The sequence below is a fragment of the Tetrao urogallus genome (assembly GCF_951394365.1).
Source record: "Tetrao urogallus genome assembly, chromosome: 14".
Lineage (NCBI taxonomy): Eukaryota > Metazoa > Chordata > Aves > Galliformes > Phasianidae > Tetrao > Tetrao urogallus.
Window position 1 is genome coordinate 15,284,921 of NC_136827.1, and position 22,167 is coordinate 15,307,087.

At 53.0% G+C, this 22,167-nt stretch overlaps 1 protein-coding gene across 1 annotated transcript in view; it reads right to left on the bottom strand.

Moving 5' to 3' along the window:
- JADE2 (jade family PHD finger 2) overlaps nt 1–14,235 on the bottom strand; it is a gene marked incomplete at both ends in the record, with an annotated part of 52,566 nt that extends 38,331 nt beyond the window's left edge. Inside the window, 6 exon segments of the mRNA XM_079542155.1 lie at nt 7,112–7,197; nt 8,922–8,979; nt 10,687–10,725; nt 10,729–10,911; nt 14,163–14,192; nt 14,194–14,235. Of these exon segments, the coding sequence (XP_079398281.1) occupies nt 7,112–7,197; nt 8,922–8,979; nt 10,687–10,725; nt 10,729–10,911; nt 14,163–14,192; nt 14,194–14,235 (438 nt within the window).
- Between the last annotated feature and the right edge of the window lie 7,932 nt (nt 14,236–22,167).

A 22,167-nucleotide genomic window follows, 5' to 3' on the forward strand; every position in this document is an offset into this window, starting at 1 on the left:
TGTTTCCTTCAGTGCTGCTTTGCCCGTTTCCAGTGTCAGCCTCAGATCGAGGGCTGCTTTGTGAGAGCCACAGTAGAGGCCAGAGGATGGTTTTACATTTTCAATTCAATGATAACACTCTTTGGAGTGTTTTGGAAACTAAATTAGCTAAGATGCAGGAAACTAGACATTAACTAAGACCACTGAGACTGGGATTTAGGTCAGTTTGTTTAATCCCCAGAGCCTCAGCTGATAACCCAATTAGAGTTAAACACAATATACAACCTTTTCTATGTTGGGACCTCCTGGAACTGTGCAGGTACCTCCATCCCATTGATGCTCAAAACCCTGCAAAGCAGATCTGAGCAGCCCAAGCACAGCCCCAGCACATCCCTCAGTGAACACAACCAACAGCCTCCATACTGCAGTCACACAGGGGCTCCATGTCAGAAAGATCAAATTCCTCTAAGCCTCTCACTGCAACAAATTCCTTGCTACAAGCACCACAGTAACGCTTTGCTGTGCTGTCAGTGCATTTAAAAAAAAAAAAAAGATTAAGATCAACACTAATTAAGCACGAGGAGTCTGCAAGAAGTCATAATCCTTGCAGAGCTGCATGTTGGTGTACCAGGCAGCAAGAAGAAAACAAGGTCAGCCTGCTGCAGCTCCCTGCTACACGGCAGCACGCGGCCACGCTCCGGCCAGGACACTGCATGCACACCTCACCACTGCACAGCCCTCCCTGCAGCTCCTGCCCCCCGCACAGCACAGGCTCTTCCCCAAATCCACCCCTTCTGACTCTTCAGCTCGCATCCCCAAAGAAGCAGAGTTTTAATTTTAAGCCAAATAAGCACGATTGTATCTATTTCCCCAAAGATGATAAGGCGCATCGCGGGCTGGATGTGCAATCTTACCACTTCATTTATTTAGTCCTTCTTGGAAAACAGATAAGCTCGCACTTCCAAAGGCAGTGAGCACGCCAGCACTTTATCACAGCGATGCCTCTGTCTCTTCATGAAGAACTGGAAACGCTCAAATTATTAACTATCAAAGCAGAACACTTTAGAAATGATAGAACGCCAGAGAAATTGTAAAGGAAAGCAGATCAGTTGTCTGGAAATCTCCCAACAGCTAATACGCACAAATTGTAATCTAAATGTCTTTTTGTTTTGAATTGTCTGGGATTAGAGTTGGGAAAAGACTCAATTATTCTACTCAAACTCTTCTGAATTATTTATGAAAACTAAATAAAGGACAAATTGGGCACTGATGAACTGAGGACCTGGCGGTGAAGAGAAAGTTGTGTACCAGAAAACAAGCAATTTTCCCTCAATAGCACTGTTTACTGTTTCTTCCCTCCCGTAGGAAGCCACAATTTGTCTCAGCAGCCCGGCTGCCACCTGCCCTGTGCCACAGCCATGCTGCAGGGACCCGTGGGTGCTCACCTCGGTGGCACCTGGAGCCAATGGCAGCACCAAGAGGGACCGAGCAGCCAACTGTCATACACCGTATGGAACCAGCAGTCAAAAATTACAGATGTGAATTACTTCCCTTTGCTTTCATGGTACTGTGTGATTCCAACGGCCAGCAGAGCTCTTACATCCAGAAACACCCGGTCAACGTGACCGTTGGGTTACAGGCTCCTGTAGCTCTTGTTAGCTAAGTCAAGTCCTGCCATACACGTCCCATGGATCTTTGGGAGCACCAGGTACCTCTGGATGATACTCCGCTGAACAATGTGAAGAAGCCACACCTGCACCTGCCTCCTTCCACGTGCTGCCAAGAGCCGCCCGAGCAGCACAACAGCTTCTCCAGGAAAGAATCCCATCATGGAGACCTCCATCTGTCCTCTGCCGTGTTCCTCAGCTTCACCACTGGGTTCCAGCTGACCTACAGGGCATCAACCCACACCGCTGGCACACAGGGCAGTGGTGACTTCCCAAAGGGTGACGGGGCCATCATGTCGCTTGCTGCCCACTGGCCCCTTATCACCCGCTGCTGCCACTTCCTCATCCCTTCAACGCACAATGCTGGGCTGACAGCCCATCCCAGAGGACCAGAAACATGAGAAATCAATGCAATTCAAGAGCCATCACATTACCCAAGGATATATCCATCTTTGTTATTATTTCTGTAGTTCACTGTTGTGAAGCGAAAGCCATATTGATCTCTCTCAACTAAAACCAAAGACTACATTAATGAGAAACAACATAACTTCTGATTCTGACATCCTAATTTCTCACTTTGCCTGGCTCCAGAAGGGTATTCTTGGGTGACTGCGCCAGCAACCCAAATGTCCCCTCCTGTGACCTGGGGCTGTAGCCAGGGCTCAGCCCAATGTGGGTCTGCACTGCACAAAAAGCATCCTCCTCCAGTTCTGCATTTCATCTCTGCCCATCAGCCCTGCCTTTGTACCTTTCCACAGCCTCTCTGAGATCCCCATATCAATGTCAAGGTCTTTACACTCGCCTACAAACCTCCTCAATTCAGCAATGAGCCGAGCTCACCACTGCTCAGCTCCACGTAACACAAGGACTGTGCTTTTAGAGGCGGCACACAGCGGGGCCAAAGCTGCCACTTACCCCACCAGCCCCACACGCTGACCCGAGAACATCAGATTCACATCCTTTACTAACTGCTTTCCACTTATATGAGATCAGCTGCTGGGCGAGAGCCAAGAAGCTGAATCTGTCTTGGTCTTTAAATCTAAACTAAAGAAACACTCGTCTAGCGCTGCTTTTAATTAGCTATGAGAAGTGCAGCGAGCCCGGGGACCACGCCGGGTTCTGCGCAGTGGTAGCAATCCTTGTACAGGTTCTTGTTTGTGCACACTGGTGTTTGCACCCCCAAAAGGTTCTGCAAAAATGAACCTCTCCCAAGTGCTCCACGCTGCAGAGCGCAGCCCCCTCCAACACCCAGCATGTGCAGCAGCATCCCTGTAAGCTCCAGAGCAGCACTGGGAGCATTAGGCACCATTTCTTCTGCGGTTGTGCAGCAATGGTTCTCAGCATGAAGCAGTTCTGGAAGCTCAGACGAAAGGTTTTCTTCGGGTTCTGGTTCGACACCACTCCTCCATCACCACCCATTCCACGAGGTCTCACCCATCCCACAGGTCTCTCCTCCCTTCAGCAATGCGATGAGCCCTTCATTCTTTCAAGCAGAAAATTGTTTGCTGTAGCTCATGAGTCACAAGGATTTTGAGAGAAAGAGAAAACAATGAGAACAATGGGAGCCCTGGGAATATCTTTTGGTTGGACAAACTGTCTTCGTATCAGCTGGAGCTGGCACCTCTGCGGGTCCAGCCCTTGGCTGCCCACCCGGCTCCCTCCCCATCTCATTTCCCAGGCATTCTGTCACACTCTTCTGGCCCGTTCCAAAAGGAGCAGAGCAGCAATGTGCAGTAGCAGGGCTCAAAAACGTGGCAGTGCCTGATGCGTGTCTGTAAGCCGTGATATTATCTGCCTGTGGGGAGAAAAATACTTACTCTCGTGTTCATTTGGGATCCAGGCCGCTATCTCTTAATCTATTCTTGTTTCCTCTTGAAATGCTGAATGTTAAAGACCCAACGAACAAGAGAATTTAAAATAGGAACTAGAAGCATTTTCATCCTGCCCTTCTCAGCATTCAAAAGACAATGGCATTAATCTGTTAGAACCACGCTGGCTTGGGAAAAGCGACAAAGGCACCGCAGTCCAACCTTTCAGCAGTGGCATATTTTCTCTTAATTCAGCACAGTAGAAGTATATCCAGCCCTGCCTGGCCATATGGCCTCTTACAAATGTCTTTCTTAAAGCACGGAGAGCCCAGGGTCTAAATTCACAGCGCCCTGTAGCAGCACGTACCTACTGCAATGGGAAAAGATTTCAACACAGAGAGAAGCGGTGCAACAATAATTGCTTCCTAGAAGGTAAATGATATAAAAATGAGGGCGTTTAAAAAGGGTTAAGTGCGTGTAAAGAGATGGAAAAAGACATCTTTCCCAACACGGAAGTCATATCTAAAGGAAAAAAGCAGAAAATAATGTAAACTGCATAAATCCACAGCTTCCCCCTCATCCTGAAGACAGCATGCAGCTGCAGTCCTGAGATCCCCAACAGGATGGGTCTGAGCGAGAGGGGCAGTGCTGACACTGGGTGAGATGAGCAGCAGCTGCACGGGGAGAGCTGACAGCAGAGCTGTGGCAGGCAGCAGGGCGAGCCAGGGCAGCAGGTACCTCTGCCCCCACAAAGCATTCCAGCAGTGCAGCTCGTGGCAGCGCTCTGGATCCCGAATAGTTCAGAAGCTAATGACTAACATCCTGGCTAACGCAGTGACTCAGATGTAGCATCCAAGAGAGTCCCCAGGCCGCTGATGGCTGGGAGCTGCAGGATGTAACCGGCGAGCATCATTACACACTTGCCTTGTTCTTATATCCTCTGCTTAGACACTGACAACTGTTCCCTGTCAGAAACAGGATAGAGGGCTGACGACTGCCATCAAACCCAGCGAGGCTTATGCTTGCATCCCCACAGCCCTATGGCTGGGGCAGGATCGCACGAGAAGCAAAAATCCATACTTCAGGCACATCTCATCCCTGCTCCAGATTCAGCATCAAGAACCAGGAGGAGCTGAGAGCACATCCTCTACCCTGCTGCCACCAGCAGCATCCCTACACCCCACAGAACTGCTTGGGGCAGCAGCACCTGGGACTGCAGGAACCCTGCTCTCTCCAGCCCATGTCCAGGGATGAATGAGCCCTAATGAGATAAATGCAATCAGGAGATTAATGCAATCAGGCACTGCTGATGCAAGGAGCTGCCTCACTCCATCCTCAACCCTGAGGCTTCCCTGCCAGCAGCCTGGTGAGCACGGGGATGGCTGCCACCTTTGTGAGCTTTCACAGAGCCCAAAGTCTGGGACACATCGGGAGAGAGCCCAGGCAGAGCCCTGTGACATGCACAGATAAATATAATCACCCTCCCTGGCAATGGCCACCATCGCGGATGTTTACAAACAGCTCAGTACTTTTCCATGTAAAGAAGCTTGTTTTTCCAGATGCCTCGTATTGGGTGGTTTTTAATGTGCGTAGTTAATCCCTTCTCACAGAGCCTTTCATAATAAACATCACCCCCTGACCCAGCTAATAACTATGTAACACTAATGCTTCTGATTTTTTTTTTTATCTCCTGTGAACGCTGCCAGGGGAATGCAGATGGCAGTTCCTTCTCTAGCCCTCTTGCAGGGAAACAGGGACACAACTTTGGGAGGGACAGCAGAAGTCGGGGGTGATCCTCAGGCTGTCCCCCAACACCACTGTCCCTGCATCCCAAGCTGTGCCTGAGCTGCCTGTGCTGGGGAGCTGGCAGTGCACAGAGTGCTGCTTGGAACCTTGCAAAGCCAGCAGCCATGTGCAAATCTGAGTCTAGGCTGGTGTTTGAAACAACTGCATCACCCCAAAATGACTGAAGCTGGCTGTATGGCAGCATGTGATGTCCAATAGCTTCACTGTGCTTTCCTTGTTAACTTCTCCATCCTCAGTATGATGATCAATAGCACCTGGCTATTTCACGTTAAGCAGGATTGACAGCGGCGTGTTGAGGGTTTTGCTCTTCTCCATATTTGCCATTCCAGCACAGGATGCCCACCTGGCTTTATGCCCAAAAATCTCCCTGCACAAGGCCCTGCAGCACGTCCAATGGACAGAAATGGGCCACTGCTGCAGCTCAGCACCGGCACAGCATGCCCAGGGTGCCAAGGCCACAGCAGGACACGAGGCAGCTGGGGATGGTTTGGAAGATGCTATTGTAGCGGAAATCCACAAACCAATGCTCACTGAGGAGACCTCCACACCCCTGCTGTGTGCCCTGGGCCGTGCCGATGATGCCCAGCCAAGCCCTTGGCTTCCACCCAGAGCTGAACCCGGCTGGCATTGCACCCAGCAACTGCAGGGAAGATGCAAGATGGGGAATTCCAGCTGAGATCCAGACAGCTCACATCTGCTCAGGTTCCCACTGAACTTTTATAGTTGGTTTGTCAGCTTGAGCGTCCTGGCCCATCTCCAGTGTGCGGCACTGCGTGTCGCCTTCCCCAGGTCCCTGCAGTTCCGATGCTAATGTGCTGCTGTGGATCACTCTGCCTCAACACTTACATGAACCCAGAACAGTCCTCCAGCATTGCACTGCCAAGCTCTGCTCCAGTTTGCTTGCTCCAGGGCTGCATGCTCTGAACCTGGTCCTCACAGGCCCTAATGTCCCGCTGGGTGCCGCAGACACAGCCCAGTAACGTCCACAGGGTGCACACCTGGCTCACCCCCATCCTTAGTGCCATCTCATGGAGGGGTGATGGTGTCTCAGCAGGGGGAGATACCCCAGACATCGTCTCTGTACCCGGGCCTCAGCTCACAGAACCCCCCATCGCTCATTCTGAGAGACACACTGATAACCACAAAGCAACATTCCCAGCTGTCAGCAGGCACTGACACCTGTACCTGGGCTCTTTGTTTGCTGTAGAGTTCCCAAGTACCTCAGCGGTCACAGCAGCTCCTTAGCCCTTAAGGCACAAGCAACCTGGGCTTTTTAAACCCCTGTCCACTGCCAACACATTAGATACATCAGTGTAAATCTGTCACAGCGATAAAAACTAAGCGCAGCTGTAACTCAGGCAGTGACCACAGGAAAACCTCAAAATCTCAACTCAAAGCAAAGGGGGGATGTTACAAAGGTCTGTGCTCACCGGGCCACAGCCCAGGAGCAGCACAGCGCAGCAGCTAGAGGCAGGATTTACAGCCTGCATTCAGGGAGGCTGCAGCCCTGCCAGCTCCACCTTCAGCTAAACTTAGCTCTGTTTGGACACTGGTCTGGATGGAAACGTGTGAGCAATGTCACTCTGGCTTTGCTCACACCGCTCTGGGAATGAAGATGACTGCCACTAAGCAGAGCAGTTGCTACAATAACAGCTTGTGCTCAGTATAGTTTCTATGTCTATTGGAAACGGAGTTGAGCCATGCAAGGGCAGCAAGGCACAGCCAAAGGGCACCAGGTGGGCACCAAGCCCGGGATATCAGCCTAGGGCCACCTCCAAACCCCATCTGCATGAACAGGGCCCCTCTGAGAACCAGGAGATCAGGTCCTGGGCAGCACTTCACACTGTATACCTCAGAGGGCTTCTTCTCCTTCTGCCGGGACCAGCTGGATTTGGTGCTGGGGATTTTGGAGCATCTGGACGCGGATGTGGTGTGACCTGCAAGAAGGCAGAAGAGATGTTACCCAACAAAGAGACCAAGTTCTGTCTGCATCACTGCCTGTGTCACTGCTGCCCCTACAGCCCCAAGCCAAACCTGGACAATGCTAGGAGGTGATAAACCCCAGTGTGGCATTACAGCTGTGCACATCTCAGGGTGCTTCACCAGAACAGATCAGCATCGCTTTCCTGATGCCACAGACGATGAAACAGAGCCCCTTGAACTTAAGAAAACTGTTCTCAAGAGAAGACATCAGAACTGCCCAAAGCCATAAGAACAAATGGCTTCCATCAGGGAGTAAGCCAGGGATCTCCTGGAATCACCACTCAGGGAGGAGATTGAACTGTTCCAGCACGGATTCTCCAAGTGAAGGCCCTGAATCACTCAAGGACTTCAGACTCTGGCAGAAAAGATAGTGACCACGAGTACAAAACTTCCTTGCCAGCAGCAGGATCAGTAACTTCCATACTGCATGCAGCTCAGCAGCCCCCTCTGCACACGACAGCACACATCAGTAGTAGGAGAGTATTTGCTGTGGGATTTGGGATTGCTTTACTCCAGGATTATTATGAATGGACTCTCATTGTCCTGACTCGTGCAGCACTACCACTGCTGCTACCACCTCCATGAGGCAATGGCTGCTGAAGCCTGAAATGCAATGGGAGCTCTGTTATTAATTACTATTTCCAGCTCACCTGTGTTACTACTACTACTACTGCCAGCATCAAGAAAAAAGCTGTTTTCATTTGGTGACAGTAAATGATAAACTAATTGATGGTGGCATCTTTTGTACAACTGGATCCCTCCAGATGCATAACAGTATTTTGGGAGCACACCAAATTGGCTGTCAATAGATCTACTGACCATTGCTTTTACCACTGAAGGCCTAAACCACACCGTGCCTATAAGCCAATGTCAAACCAGTGCCACGTGGCACTGCAATTACACAGGCTTAGATCACCACTACCACCACGCCTCCTGAGCAAAGGCACAGCAAAGAGGTCATCCTTCTGTTTACAGTTATCCTGCAGGAGTGCATTTGACAACAGCTTCACTATCACCTGCAGCACAAGTATCAAAGTCCAACAGAGATAAGGGCACAATGTTTTATGCCATGCTAAAGATGCCTCAACCCCCAACGTGGTTCAGCGGTGCTGCTGCAGCGGGCAAAGCCCTGCAATAAGTAGGAGAGGAAAGCACTCTATTTATAGCCAAAATTCAGCACATTTGCACATGTTTATTGTTGAGCACATGCTTCTGCGCTCTGCTGAATGAGGATGAAGTGAGGTATGTGCTTGACAGCAAGCGTGGGCTTGCAAGCTTTGCTGGCTTGAGCCCTGTCCCTTTTCCCACATCCCTCCTCAGCTCACAGGAAGGGAACTGGAAGGCTTGGGCTTCACCTTGACCCCAACAGAAGCCTCCCAGCACAGCTCAGCTGAGGCCTGACGGGCTCAAGGCACAGCTCCCTGCATGAGTGGGGGACTTCCAGCAGAACAAGGAGCCTACAGCCCAACATTTCCATTGCTATCAGCTTCTGCTGTACATCAGTGCTGCACTTCTGACAAACCCAACCCCACGTGCAATTCATTGTGAAGCAAATCTCCAGCAAATGGAGCAAACACAGCTTCCTCAGCTCTTTACAAAGTAATTATTCCAACGCTTTCCCTCCTGGAGGTGAACCACTTCAGTTGTCTCGCCCAAAGTCTCAAATCAAAGGTCTTACTGTCAGTGGTGTCTGAGTTATCACTGCTGATCGAGTACTTCCGTCGTTTTTCTTCCATCTGCAACAAAAAAGAACAGGACATTACACCCCACGCCCAGACCCCCTCTCTGCACCCCTGCCTGCCTGCCCTGGGTGCCACCCCCCAACAGGGCACCCAGAGCTCCAAAAAGGACATGCAAAATCCCCACTAGGTTTTTATTTATCAGCACGTGGCTGCACTTCTTCCCCAGCTCTGCCTGCTCTCAGGCAGTACAGCGAACACACAGTGGCTGCTCAGAGCAGTGCTCTGCAGCACACACAGCCCCAGGGCCCCGTGCAGCTCCACACTGAGTGATGCCCCATGAGGCTGCAGGGCCCGGAGGCTGTGCCCAGAACTACCAGGCTGTGCTTGTGGGAAGTGCACAGCTACAGGAATGGAAACTCTGTGCATTCTTCATATTTCTGCAGGGGAAGTCCATGCAGCACTGAATTCAAGAGGATCCCTGTGCAACGAGCCTGGGGTTTTACCCTCTGAGTCATCTTCCCACTTGGGCTGCACTGACTTCTTTTAAGAGCTGTGATGTATCTACTGCCTGAAGCATGCTTCCCGCAGCCCAGACCTCCTCCAGCACTGCTGGGCAGCTCCCAGCTGCTGCCACTGCACCTCCTGGATGAGATGGGCACAGGGCAGCGCTGCAGGGGGCTCAGAACAAGGCAGGCATGCCTGAGAGCAGCACTCCCTCTACTTGGGAGCTGAGCAGGCAGAGCTGAAGGGGAAGCACCTGTGTGAGCACCTGTGTTAGCAGGTGCTTGGGAAAAAGGAGGAAAAAAAAAAAACAAAAACGGAGGACAAAAAGAAAATGAAAGCATAGGTTTTCACTTGTGAAGAGCTTGGTTTCTCAGGGTTCAGCAGGTGGTGATCAGCGTGGTCCCACCTCCAGGGCTCTGATGGAGTGCTACGCATGGACCACCCTGCTGAGAGCCACAGGTTGCAGGCACCAACCCCATGGAATCCTCCCTGGTGCCTTCTGTAAGAACACTGTAAGAACATGAGGCACAGAGATTCTGTGCTCCAGGGGAAGGACACAACTGCTCTGTGTGGTTCAGCAGCAGCACACCACACACACCAGAGGAGTTCCACTTGGGCACAGTTCCCCACTGCTCCCATGAGGCCCTCACAGCACCTGTACCCAACGATCTGTACACTGTGCTTCACCACACCAATAGAAGGGATAATACCACAAAGCACCACCATAAACATTTTAACTACTGGGGCTGTTGCAAGGCATTGCCCTGTCAAAACGCCATTAAAAACGTTCCTTGAGAATATGGCAATACTGATGCATTCCTCCAGTGATTCCCAGGTTAGCAGCTGTTACTAAACCAGCTGAGTTCCAAGCAACCATTAGGTTTCACTTGGGGAAAGAGGATACTGAAGGCAGATTTATTCGTAGCTTGCTTTCTTTCAGTGGAAATGCTACCTGAGTGCTTGGCTCCACTGGCTGGCTCTTGGAGCACAGCGATGGAGCTGTGCTTACTGATCCATGGAGCTGCCCAACACTGACAGCCTATAAACCAACACCAACAGGTAAAAGAACCGCCTGAGCTGGAGCACAGGAATGCTACTGAGGCCCAAAGACATTTCCAGTTCTCCCATCTTTGGCTTTATAGCAAGACAGCACCATTGGCATCACTGCCCTGCCCTGCATCTTCAGAGCCCAGCACAGGGGTCAGGGCTGAGGCTGCCTGTGGCCATGGGGTATTTGTGGGATGAGTTTGTACTCACATGCAGAAGCGGCTCAACACCACAGGTTAAATTGCGGCTCTATTTCAACAAATCATTTTTGCCCCCATAGGACAGGAACCAAGAGAGCATCCTCTGAACTAAACTGCATTTCAATTGCACTGAACGAAACCCCTGACTGAGCCACGTATGGGCATCTCTGAACACAGCAGCACCAAAAGGCAGCTCCAGCCTGGGCAGGGGACAGCACACAGCAGCACCAACCGCCTGCAAGAAGGGAAACAAGGGACGAAACCCAAAGCTGAAACCCAAAGCTCGGGCAGACCTTTCAGAAAGTAACTTCCAGGACGCAGTTTCCTGAAGAGCTCATCTTCCAGAGCCCACCAAACAGTAGTAAACTGCCGTACTTAACAGAGGAATTTACTGTAGAAAAAGGGTAATTGGGCAATTTCCCCACCTGGAGCTCAGGGCTATAAGGTCTGATGGTGGCTGGGCACCCTGCTGGCATCCCTCCACCCCTGCTGCTCGCATCCCAGCCCTCGCACCCCGAAGCTCTCTCTGCCCGTTCCTCCCCCCACCAGCCTCCAACTCTGTGTTACAGAGCCATTCAAAGTCTCCACAAAACGCAGTGCATTGCTCCAAAATTAATCCTCCGTTTACATTAGGAGCTAATTTCACCTTTAACTGACCCGTTCTCCACATGGCATCATTATTAAAGTCATAAACAAATACCAAAAAAATTTGTAATACTTTGAAAAGGTCGCTCTTAGGTCAAACTTGGCCCAAACTCTGGCTTTTACAGAGCCAGAAACCAGGAGAAAGGTTTCTATGTATGCTCGCTTAAAAGATTCAAATAGAAACAGATGTGGGTTTCTTTTATAAACAAATGAACATCCCCCTGAAGTGTCTGCAACTCGACTGGACTGCGCCAATGCCTGCAAACCCGAAAACCGGACTGATTGCGAACTAACACATGCTCAGCATCGCCTTTGTTCCAGCTGAAAAAGGCAAATAAATGCAAAACCGAGGAACGCGATGGCCAACCATCAGCCTAAACAAATTTAAATCGGCAGGACCTGGGGCGAAACAGCCGCGGGATGGGCAACAGAACGGGGGTGAGCGGCGGATGGGGATGCTGCCATACCTCGTGCCGCTGCATCGAGCATTCCCGCCGAGGGAAGCGCCGGTGTGAAGCATCCCCATCGCCGCTATGGGACGAGGGCGAGTTCTCGGGGATGCGGTTTTGCCCGGCCCACGGGAAGAAGTCGAGGAGCAGAGAAGCGGAGGCAGACTCAGAAGCACCTGCCCAAACCCTGAGCTCCTGTCCTGCCGTTCCCCAGGTCCCACCAGTAACCAGGAAAGGGTTCAGGCCATCTCCTCACCCTCTGCCAGCCCCTTCTCAGCCCCTTCGCTCAGGGGAACCGCGGAGGTTTCCCAGCTCCCTGCGAGCTCCGCGCCCTGTGCATCACACGTGCGTTCGGGGATTCCCGGTGGCACCGCGTGCGGCGGCCCTTTGGGTCACCGAGGGAACGGTTCCGAACTGGGATAAGAGAAATTCGCGCAGGTTTTCGCTTCTACAGGGAACACAGCACAGAAATCCGCACAATCCGCAGGAAAAGCAGAGCTCGACCATCGGCTCGTGGCAGCGCTGGGGATGCGCCGCGCTCCCCGCACCGCGACCTCCGCTCGGTGACAGTTGAGCAACAACAGCGGCTGAGATATGCGCTGTGTTTGCGAGCTGCAATGAGACTGCAGAAAACCACTTCCCTGTTTGTTCCTCCGGCACAGAAATAGGAACACAAACAGAAAATAGTGCCCCCAGCGGCACGCGCACCCGCCCGGCTCCGGACCGCCGCGTCCCGGCGCATCCCGGTGCGCCCCGGCGTGGGGGCTGAGGGGGGGGGCACGGAGCTACGGGGCGGCCCCCGGCGCTCCCCCCGCGTTAACCGTTTCCCGGCTCTGTCTAGGAAAGCGGCACGTTGTTAGAAAGCTGCTCACGGAGGGGAGGGGGGGGGCGGTGGGAAGCTTCCAGCCCCGCTCCGCTGTCCTGGCGGCGCTGCCTTTTCTCATCACCGACCGGGGAGCTCCGGACGGCCGCACTTCCCCGACGACACGACGTACTTTCCGAGCGGGGATGCCCCCGCAGCGTGCCCACAGCCCAGCAGGACGTGTGGGCTCGCAGCCCCGCGCCCGGGGCGGGGGGAGCAGCGCTGCTCCGTCCCGAACCCTCCGGGGAGCGCAGCGCAGCCCCGGGCAGCCCGAAGCCAGCAGTGGCGGATGGAGGGGTGCGGGTTAAGGGCTGCCGGCGCAGCCCCGCGCCCAGGTGGAGCCGCCTCTCGCTCCAGCTGCGCCGCTGTCTCGGTTCCTAGGGGCACCATTTAATCTCATTTAAATTTAAATGAAAACAAGCCTTCGTTTACTTCCTGTGCTTTGCCATTTTTTTGCCCCAAATCTAGCAGGGGATTTTCTTTTTTTTCTAACTTTATTACTCACATTTCTAACTTTCCTTTCCTGACTTGTTACCCTCTCATTACTCATTCTGCCTGCAGCGTGTCCCGACACAGCACCGGCAATCAGCCGGGCCATCCCGGGGCCATCCCCATCCCGCTTCTCCGCACCGCACGGGGCTGAGCCGCACCGGAGCCCCCGCACCAAACCCAGCACTCAGTGCCCCGCGCCGGCCTTGTGCCCGCCTCTGTGCGGGGCCACCTGCCCGACTTTCCGAACTTGGTGCCCAAACCCCATCAGCAGCCACATGAATTTCATCTCCCCGCTTTGAAATCTCGCACGTCCCCTTCCCACTCTGTGCTCCAAGGCTTCATTTTTAGAGATCAGCCTCAATTTTCCTAAGGAAAACAAACGTAACCTTTGATGTAACCTTTCTGCAAGCTATTTTTGCTCCTATCTGAGCTTATTTTAACCTCGGTAGCCAATAAACGCTTAAAGGTCAAACCCCGTTCCTACGATCTCCTCTCACCCCCGGGGGAAAGCCGGAGCTCTCAGATTTTTCCCAAGCAAACCCCCTCCCTCCCGACCATCCCAGCGCCCCTAACTCCACACCGCTCGGTGCGGGGGGCAGAGGGGGGGACGAGCTGAGGGTTTTTCCTCCAGATGCCTTCAGCCCCTTCCTCGCTCCGTAAGCGCTCGGGGTTCACAGCTATGAGGGTTATTCCCACCCCCCCGATGGTGGCAGGTGGGGAAGGGGCCGGGCGGCCCCGGGGGCGGCGGAGCGCTGGGGCGGACGGGGGAAGGGGGGGGGCAGGAGGCGGCCGCCACGCCTCCGATCCTCGCGCCGCCGGGCACAGCCCCTACGGCCCCCCCCCCCTCCGAGCTTCCCCCCCCCCACCCCCCCGCCACCGGTAACGCGCAGAGCCCCCTGGAAACGCGGAGAGCGGTCCGTCCGCACAACCGTTGCCGCAGTCATTAATTTCGGGGGAATACAAGGGGAGGGGTTGCGGGGGGGGGGGGGAAGGAAAAAAAAAAAAAAAAAAAAAGGAAGAAAAAGCTGCGGGGCGAACCTGGAAAAGTTCGTGTTTACATCCCCGCCGCTTCTCGCCTCGCGCACTTTAAAACCGGGGAAGGGACCAACATGCGCAATCCGCCCCCTGGAAATGCCGCACATCCCCCAGCCGGGAGGAGAGAGAGACGAGTAAATAAATAAATAAATAGAGGAGATAGGAAAATAAATAATTAAAATAATAATAAAAAAAAAAAAAGCGAAGCGCTGCGAAATGCCCCCCCCCCCCCCCCCCCCCCCATCAGCACCAACCTCTCCCCCCCCCTCCCTCCCCATCCCTTCCCATCCGCCTCCCCCCGCGCAGCCTCACCTTTGCCGGAGCAGCGTCCGCGGAGAGTTGCGCCTGGCAGCGGGGGGCGGCGGGGAGGGGCGGGGCGGGTGGGATGGGGACGGGGACGGGATGGGATGGGGATGCGCAGAGCCCCTCACGCCGCTGTCATCGCCGCCGTCCCGGCCCTGCTCAGGGGCGGCCGCCCGGGAACTCCATGGCTGCTCCCAGCCGAGATGGCCGCTCGCAGCGCGGCCCGCCGAGCCCTGCCCGCCCGCCGCGGGTGCTCTCTGTTGGGTTTTTTTTCACCCCGCACTTCCTCAGGATCTCCTCGCCCCGCCGCTCGGGCTCCGGGAGGAGGGAGGCGGAGAAGCCACTTTCGGAGCGGGGCCGGATAATGGTGCTGCCGCTCCCCCCAACCCCCCACCCTCCCCTCCCTCCCGCCCCAAATCTTCCCCCTTAATTTCTTCACCCTCCCCCCCCCCCCCTCCGGGGCTCCGCGCGGGGCCAGGTGTCTCCGCTCCCCGCTCAGCCCCCGCCGGGCCGCGGGGGCCCCATGGCTGCGGCCGGAGCCCCGCGCTGCCCGCACCGCCCCGCACCGCCCCGCGTCCCGTTCGCGGCCGCCCCGCACACACCCCCCGCTTCACTCTTTACCTCCTCTCCCCCCCCCCCTCCACCCGCCCTCCCTCTTCCTTCCCCGCTCCACTCCCCCTCTCCCGGTTACGCACAGGCGTACACACGGGGCTGCTGCTGCAACCTTAAAAAAAAAAAAAAAAAAAAAAAAAAAAAAAAAAAAGGCTTATACTTAAAAAAAAAAAAAAAAAAAAAAAACCTTTTGGCGCCATATTAATGACGTACTTAAAATTTGCCATTTCTCCTGCGTCAAAAAGACGGTTCTTGCCCAGCGCGGAGCGGGCGGGGGCGGCAGCGCGGAGCTGTTTTCCCCCCCCCCTCATCAACACAACGCAACACTTCGCAATGCGCGGCCGAGTTCCGCGGGTGCGGAGCGGTGCGGAGCGGGGCACGGCTGGGGCAGCGGAGCTGCGGCACGGCCCCCCCTGGGGGGAGCAGCGCTGCGTTGCGCGGTGCCCCCGGAGGTGCGGAGCGGTGAAGCCCGGGGGGTTTAGGCTGCCCCCATAGCGCGGGGGGGGGGGGTGTTTAGAGATGGAAACGGGGAGTCGGGATGGAACGGTCCTGCGCTGTGCGGGAGGGGTCCGGCAATGCTCTCCAGAAGGAGGTGAAAATTGGGCTCTCCATCCACGGGCACCTTTAGCGGGCAGCTGCACAACCCCGAGCCGCCCGCTGGGACCACCGCGCCGAGCATCACTGAGTGCCCGAATTTCCCAAACTTCCATGAATTGGGCTGCGGTTTTTTTTCTCTCGGGAACCTGTGCTGGGCATTTCCTGATGGTTTAAAGTCCAGTGGCTCTTCTGAGGATGAAGAATGAGGAGGAGAAGAGCACTGCTTCGGTCACAGCTGGGATTGCTGCATTTAATTATCAGCTTTTAAGTATTGTAGCTCTGGAAATACAGCCCTGAATTGGACCGTGAGGCAGCCTTACATGAGCTTTTAGATAAAGGTGCCCAAACTGGTGGTGTTGGAGGTCTCTCAAAAAAGCAGCTCACAATGCATGGTATAAACATGCCTGATCCTGGCTGCTGGGATCTCCTAAAAGCTGCTCTGGGGGCACCTGCAGCCCCAGGCACCCCAGATTGGGATGAGGAGCAGAAGGTGGGTGGAAAGGAGAGAGCAAATGGCAAAAGGGGGGAGAATGAGGCCTGGGAGGAGGCTGGGGGTCAGTGAGCAGCAGATGGGCCTGGAGGTGCTGGGATGGCCACGGGGCATGGTGTGGGGAGACTGGGGGAACGAGGGATATTTCCCAGTTCCCCATAGATGGAGCAGCACTCTGCTTATTTCTGGTTTGGAAATAAGATGTTGTCATCTTCTCTGGGGAGCCTGCTTGCTGGGATGCGGCCCCAGAGAAGAATGGGGACCATCAGGCACTGGTTAGGAAAAGCTTTTCCTAGCAGCAGGGAGCAGTGGGACCTCAGCAGGCTCCCAGCACCCCCAGCATCCCACTGCTGCCCTTGGGAAGTGTGAATTCACTGTGCCACACAGCCAGAAGGCTGGGAATGCCCAAATTAGAATGGAGGCATTCTGTACAGAGTTTTTTTGGTTGTTTTATTTACTTCTCATTAATCCTAATGCAGTTCTGAGTTACGTTGTCGCACTCTTCCATACAATGCCTGCACATGCTGGACCTGCTCTGTAGGTAAATCAGGAAGGAGACCTACAGCCACTAGGTCCCATTTTATCTGCTGAGCCAAAAGCTGCCCCAGCAACAAGAGCTACAGGGACTGTCCCAAAGAACAGGACTCTCCTTGCCCTTGCCACAGGGGCAGTGCTAACAAAGTCATTGAAACAAACGTGGAAGTGCTGAGGGTTGTGTAGCTTGAAACTGAACTGCTGACACCCGCTGTGGTGCAGCTGGAAGCAGTGGGTGCTGTGCTTGCATGTCTGAAGTGCCAGAGCACGCTCAGCGCTCTGGGAATGCAGACACTGCTGCTCAGGAGTGCCCTGAATTAGTCAAAACTGACCTTAATCCATCCACGTGTTGTCCCAACCCATCTCCACAGTGCGTGCCTGGGGAGGATGCAGCACTGATGCAGTGTAGTGGAAAGCACCATTGGAGAAGCAATGGGAAAATTAATAATTCTGTCTTCAGGGCTGCCTGCTGGCTTCCCCATGCACACCTCTAGCCCCATAGCCCCCTGCTGGCCATTTCTGCAGGGTTCTGGGGCAAAACCACTAAAGGATGTCCCAGTATGTGGAAATGCTGAGCTGCCAAGCGGTGCAGACTGGTTGAGAACCCTGGGTCTGGAGTGCCCCTAGACACAGCCTCAGTGCAAACCACAGAAGCACAGAATCATCAAGGTTGGAAAAGACCACTGAGATCACCTTGTCCAACTGCTGACCCCACGCCCACTAAGCCACCTCCCTGTCCAACAGTGCCTTGTTTTGGCTCTAAAACTGCCCACTGAGATGCTGGAACTGCATTTTCTGCTGCTGTGAGCTCTGTCACATGCTGAGCTAAGGCCTAGGACTGCATGCAGAGCAATCACAATGCAACCAAAGTGCTGAGCCCCTCAGTGCCCATCCTGCACATGACCCAGTGGCACAGAAGGAAACCTGCAGTGAAAGAGTTCTCTGCTTCAACGAATGAGCATCCATGGAGCTGCACCAGCACCAAGAACTCTCACGCTTCTCATTTTTGAGCATTTGATCACCGACCAGATTTTGCTTACCATATATGTCCATTGATCCCAAATTTGTATACGAGTCTATATATGTAACACATACATAGAGTATACACAGAGCTTATGCCCTGTGGGTGGTTCTACTACAGGAGAGTCACAAGCATATGATATATATGATGCTCTGTTTCATAGCATGTATGGCATGCATTACAGAGAGCTCTGACACGGTGTTGTCAGAGAAGAGATAAATCTAATAATAAAAGCAACAAAAAAAGCATTTGGGGAGAAATAATACTGCACAAATCCTCTAAAAGGACAGAATTGTCTACACAACAAAGGCTCAGCTGATGGATGCTAAAATAAGCAGTTATGCAACAAGTAAGAAATACGATCTCCGGGGAAGGAGCCAGCAACCTTTTCCTTTCATCTTCACTCACCGGTGCTTATTTTTGCATACCTAAGAGAAAAATACAGACAGCCTTTCGACAGTGAGCACCTATGTTGAATTATGAGCTGTTTAAGTGAAGGAACCCGCAGGGCTCAGTGCCGTACCTACAAGAGTCCCCCGAAGCACCACGATGCTTCCATCGCCTCGGGGCTGCTGCTGGGATGTGGAGAGAGCAGAGTGTGGCACAACCTGCAGGAAATACATTGATTTCATGGGTGAGTGGGCTCACCATACAGCTGTGATTACAGAGCTGCTCAAACTTCTGAAGAATGAGCGTGTAATGGAATCATAAAATGGCTAGGCACAAAGAGACCCTACTGATCCCCAACGTGCTGCCCTGGGCTGGGTACCCAAAAAGCTCAGGCTGCCCAGCGTCACATCCATGGTCTTGAGCACCTCCAGGGATGGGGCATTTCATGTTAGAGTTCATCTCAGAGCACTTGTGTTTGGTAAAACTTGTCAGGAGGATCTGAGAGCCCTGTAAACTCCTGTGCTGTCAGGAGAGGAGTGCCTTGCTGCCTCCACACTGGGTTTCTGCAGTATCTGCTATGGCAGCCAGGTCCAAGGGAGTGTGAGAAGTTCCCAGATACAATAAAAACTCAGTGTTATTTTGGAGACCTCTGCTAACAATCCCTTTACCCCTATGTTAGCTAGTCAGAAAGTGCTGGGAAAGCCTGGCTCCTCACCTGCTGCATCCACCTGGCACACTGGAGGACCGGCTCTGGTGACAGAGAGCTCACGGAGACCCTCAGAAGCACATGGCTGCTCACTTACTCCCCTAGAAATCCTCTCCCAGTAGCCAGGAGAATGCAGTGACCCCTTGGCCACTTCAGCTCCTGCCAAGGAGTAAGGGCAGCACGTGGCTGTTCCAGGGGGAGCACAGAGGTGCATGTATCTCACTGCATCCATACCCCAAGTGGGGCTCTCCAATACCCCAGCTGTAATTGGGATATCTAGTTTTGATTAAAACGTGTTAATTTGGAGAACAGCAAGCAGATGCAGTAGAAGGAAAAAGAGCAAGCTCTGTTCTAAATTATAATAATTATCACTCCCATCTTCGAGAACGAACTGCTACAGAAAGATCAAGGGCGAGATGGCTGCTATGGTCATTACACAAACGAATCCTTTTGCTTTGTCAGTCATTCTGCGTAATTCTTTTCCTCTCTGAAGCTAAGGAAAAATGCTGTTCTTACAGGAGAAGAGAATTTGATTTGGCAGATCAGTGGATAGAGAGATTTGGTTTGCAGTCTCAATTACCTCCACTAGCTGGAAATTTGGCATCCAAATAAACTGTAAACAAACAAACAAACAAAAAGCCTCAGATACAACGTTACAAAGTCCATCTCTTAATGGATAGCTCAAAATTCGCTATGTTCTAGCAACAGCTGCTTTAATATCTTCCAGGGAAATGGCAGGCTCCTTCTGCCCAGAGGGGTTGTCTTTAAGGAATGCCTCCGTAAGTGGTTTTGTGTAAGGATGCTCATGTTTTTGTGTGCTGAACTTCTTCTGCCCGATAGCAGGATTCCCTTCCGGTCGGTTTCTCTGCTTTCTGTGGGTTCTGTTCTGTCTGGAAGGACATGAAGTATGGCACGCTCTTCCCACAGACCCCAGGCTGAGAGAAGCGTGGCTTACAGATTGCCCTTGAGGGCAGAGTGTATGTGGAGAGACAGCACAGCAACACAGAATGGTTGGGTTGGATGGGACCTCTGAAGATCTCCCAGGGTACCCAAAGCAGCTGCTCTATGCTGGAAGGCACCCAGGTGGGTTTGAGGCGTCTCCATGGAAGGAGATTCCCTGCCTGTATGGGCAGCTGTGGCAGGGCTCTGCCGCCCTCACAGCACAGCAGTTCTCCCTCCCATCCCAGGCTGTACCCCCTGTCACCTGGCCCTTCCTTCCCCTGCTCCACGCTGCTCAGCAGTGCCCAAAGCCCCCCCCACGTTATCCCTCCTCCATCCCATCCCACTCTGAGTGCAACAGGCAGCCCCTACCTGCAGGTCTCACCGCCTCGCAGAACACACAGTTACCCCCCAGTTAAAAACAAACAACAACAAACCAGAAAAGATGAAAGGTCTGATTCACGGCTCAATGCACCACGTGAGCACGTGCTGAACAATACACACCGAGGCCACAATTAATCCACGCGTGCTGCGGATTCCCTCCAGACGCTCGGCTTGTAACCAAGTTAGCTGTTTCACTGTGTGCCTCTGCACTTGGAGGGTGTGAAAAAGACATTTCCATTTCATTGACTGAGTTCCCAAGGGGGGAGTTTATGAAAGTGCAAGTGCATAATTTACTGCCTGACAGGATAAAGATGGTATCTGGTTCTTAAAAAAATAGTGTACCCTGAAAAACAGAACCGTTCCAACTGACATTTGTTTTCCATAAGTACTGTATTTTAGCAGCATTTAATTTAGCTTAGAAGCGCCGTAAAAAATATATGCATTGTAAATTGCAGCTGCATAACGTGATATTTATCAGGTAATGTCACCAAAGAGTCTCCTGTTGCAATATAAATGCCAAGGCACTTATAGAAAATAAATGTTGAAGGAGAGAGCTTTCTTTTCAAAGTGGAAAACCATTATCTCATCCCAAGTTCATAAATAAGGAGGAGAGGGGCTGCTCATGGGGCTGGCTGCGAGCACGTGGTGCATGCATGGCTCAGCACTGTGCTGGGGCAGTACTGGGCAGGAAGGGAAGGGATGAGAAGCGAGATGGTTCTTGGGACTTACAACTTCATACAGTATTCATTTTGAAGAAAACCGATCAGGTCTGCCTATAGGCAGGATGTGGTAAGATGTACTGGCATACCGTTCCTGCCAGCTGGCTCTTGAAGCCCAGTGATCTCTGCAGGGCCTGGATCCAGGCGTGCACGTGCAGTGCTGTTTATGAGGACAGGGCACAAGGGGCTGTCAGAGAGGGCTGGTCAATAAGGTTTCAGATGCGGGATCTCCACCTCAGGCTCCTCTGAAGCATGAAGCTGCTGATCCTGTCTGCTTAGCTTGTGCCCACCCCAGAGCTGTCAGGCATTGCTCTTCCAAAGGAAGGAGTGAGATTCCTGCATGGCTCTCCTGGCTTCATAAACGCGTCCTTCCGAGGCTCTGCTCCTGTTCTAGCTATGGTCTGTGGTGCATCGTCTGCTCACTTCTTTCCCTTCTCTGTTTTCTCCCTCTGCTGCTCACTGCATTTTCTTTTGGACAATCTAACCCGCTGGTCCTCTGCAGCAGCCGCATTCACAGCAAATTGCTGTTTATTTCCTCCACTCACCTCCCTGCATTGAAAAGCACACTGCAGCCTGCCCCTGTCACATCACATCCCAGGCAGCACGTCAGAACCTCACACTGGATGTTGCCGAGCTGAGCTGAATTATTCGTTTTTCTCCTCAGAGTTCTCTCTGTCCGCTGCCGCTGTCAGAGCAGCGATGCACACCAAGTGCTGCTCAAGGGAGCTTTTGCCAAAAGCCTTTTAAATGACGAATGTGAGCCACATTGGGAACACACGGTTCTGCAGGTGCGGCGTCAAAAATAAACGACTTCTACCTACAAGGAGCAGCTGGGTGGCTGAACAAACAGGCAGGACTGCTTCCATGGCTGCACTCAGAATAGTAGAATCGTGGAATGGTTGAGTTGGAAGGGACCTGATAGCCCCCCCAGGCCCAATCCTTGGGCAGGGATATCCCCACCAGAACCGTGGGCCGTAGCCTCTCCACAGCCACAGAAAACACCAGGGATGGGCAGCAGTGCCAGCACCTCACTGCTGCTGGGGAAAAAATGTCTCCCTCAGTACTGCTGGGAAGGATCTCACCCCGAGCACTGCTGTCCTGTAAGCATAGAGGACTTCAGACTGTAAAATAGCACAGCAAGGACAGGAAAACTCATTAAGTCAGCTGTCCTGTAGGATAGGATTTCAGCCCCTTTGCAGCCATTGATTTAAATTTACCTTTGCTCTTTGGAAATAAGTCTTTACCCAGCGCTGCTGGGCTGCTGAGCCCTTTTCTGGTGAGATCCAGGGATGACGGACAACCATCAAGGCAAC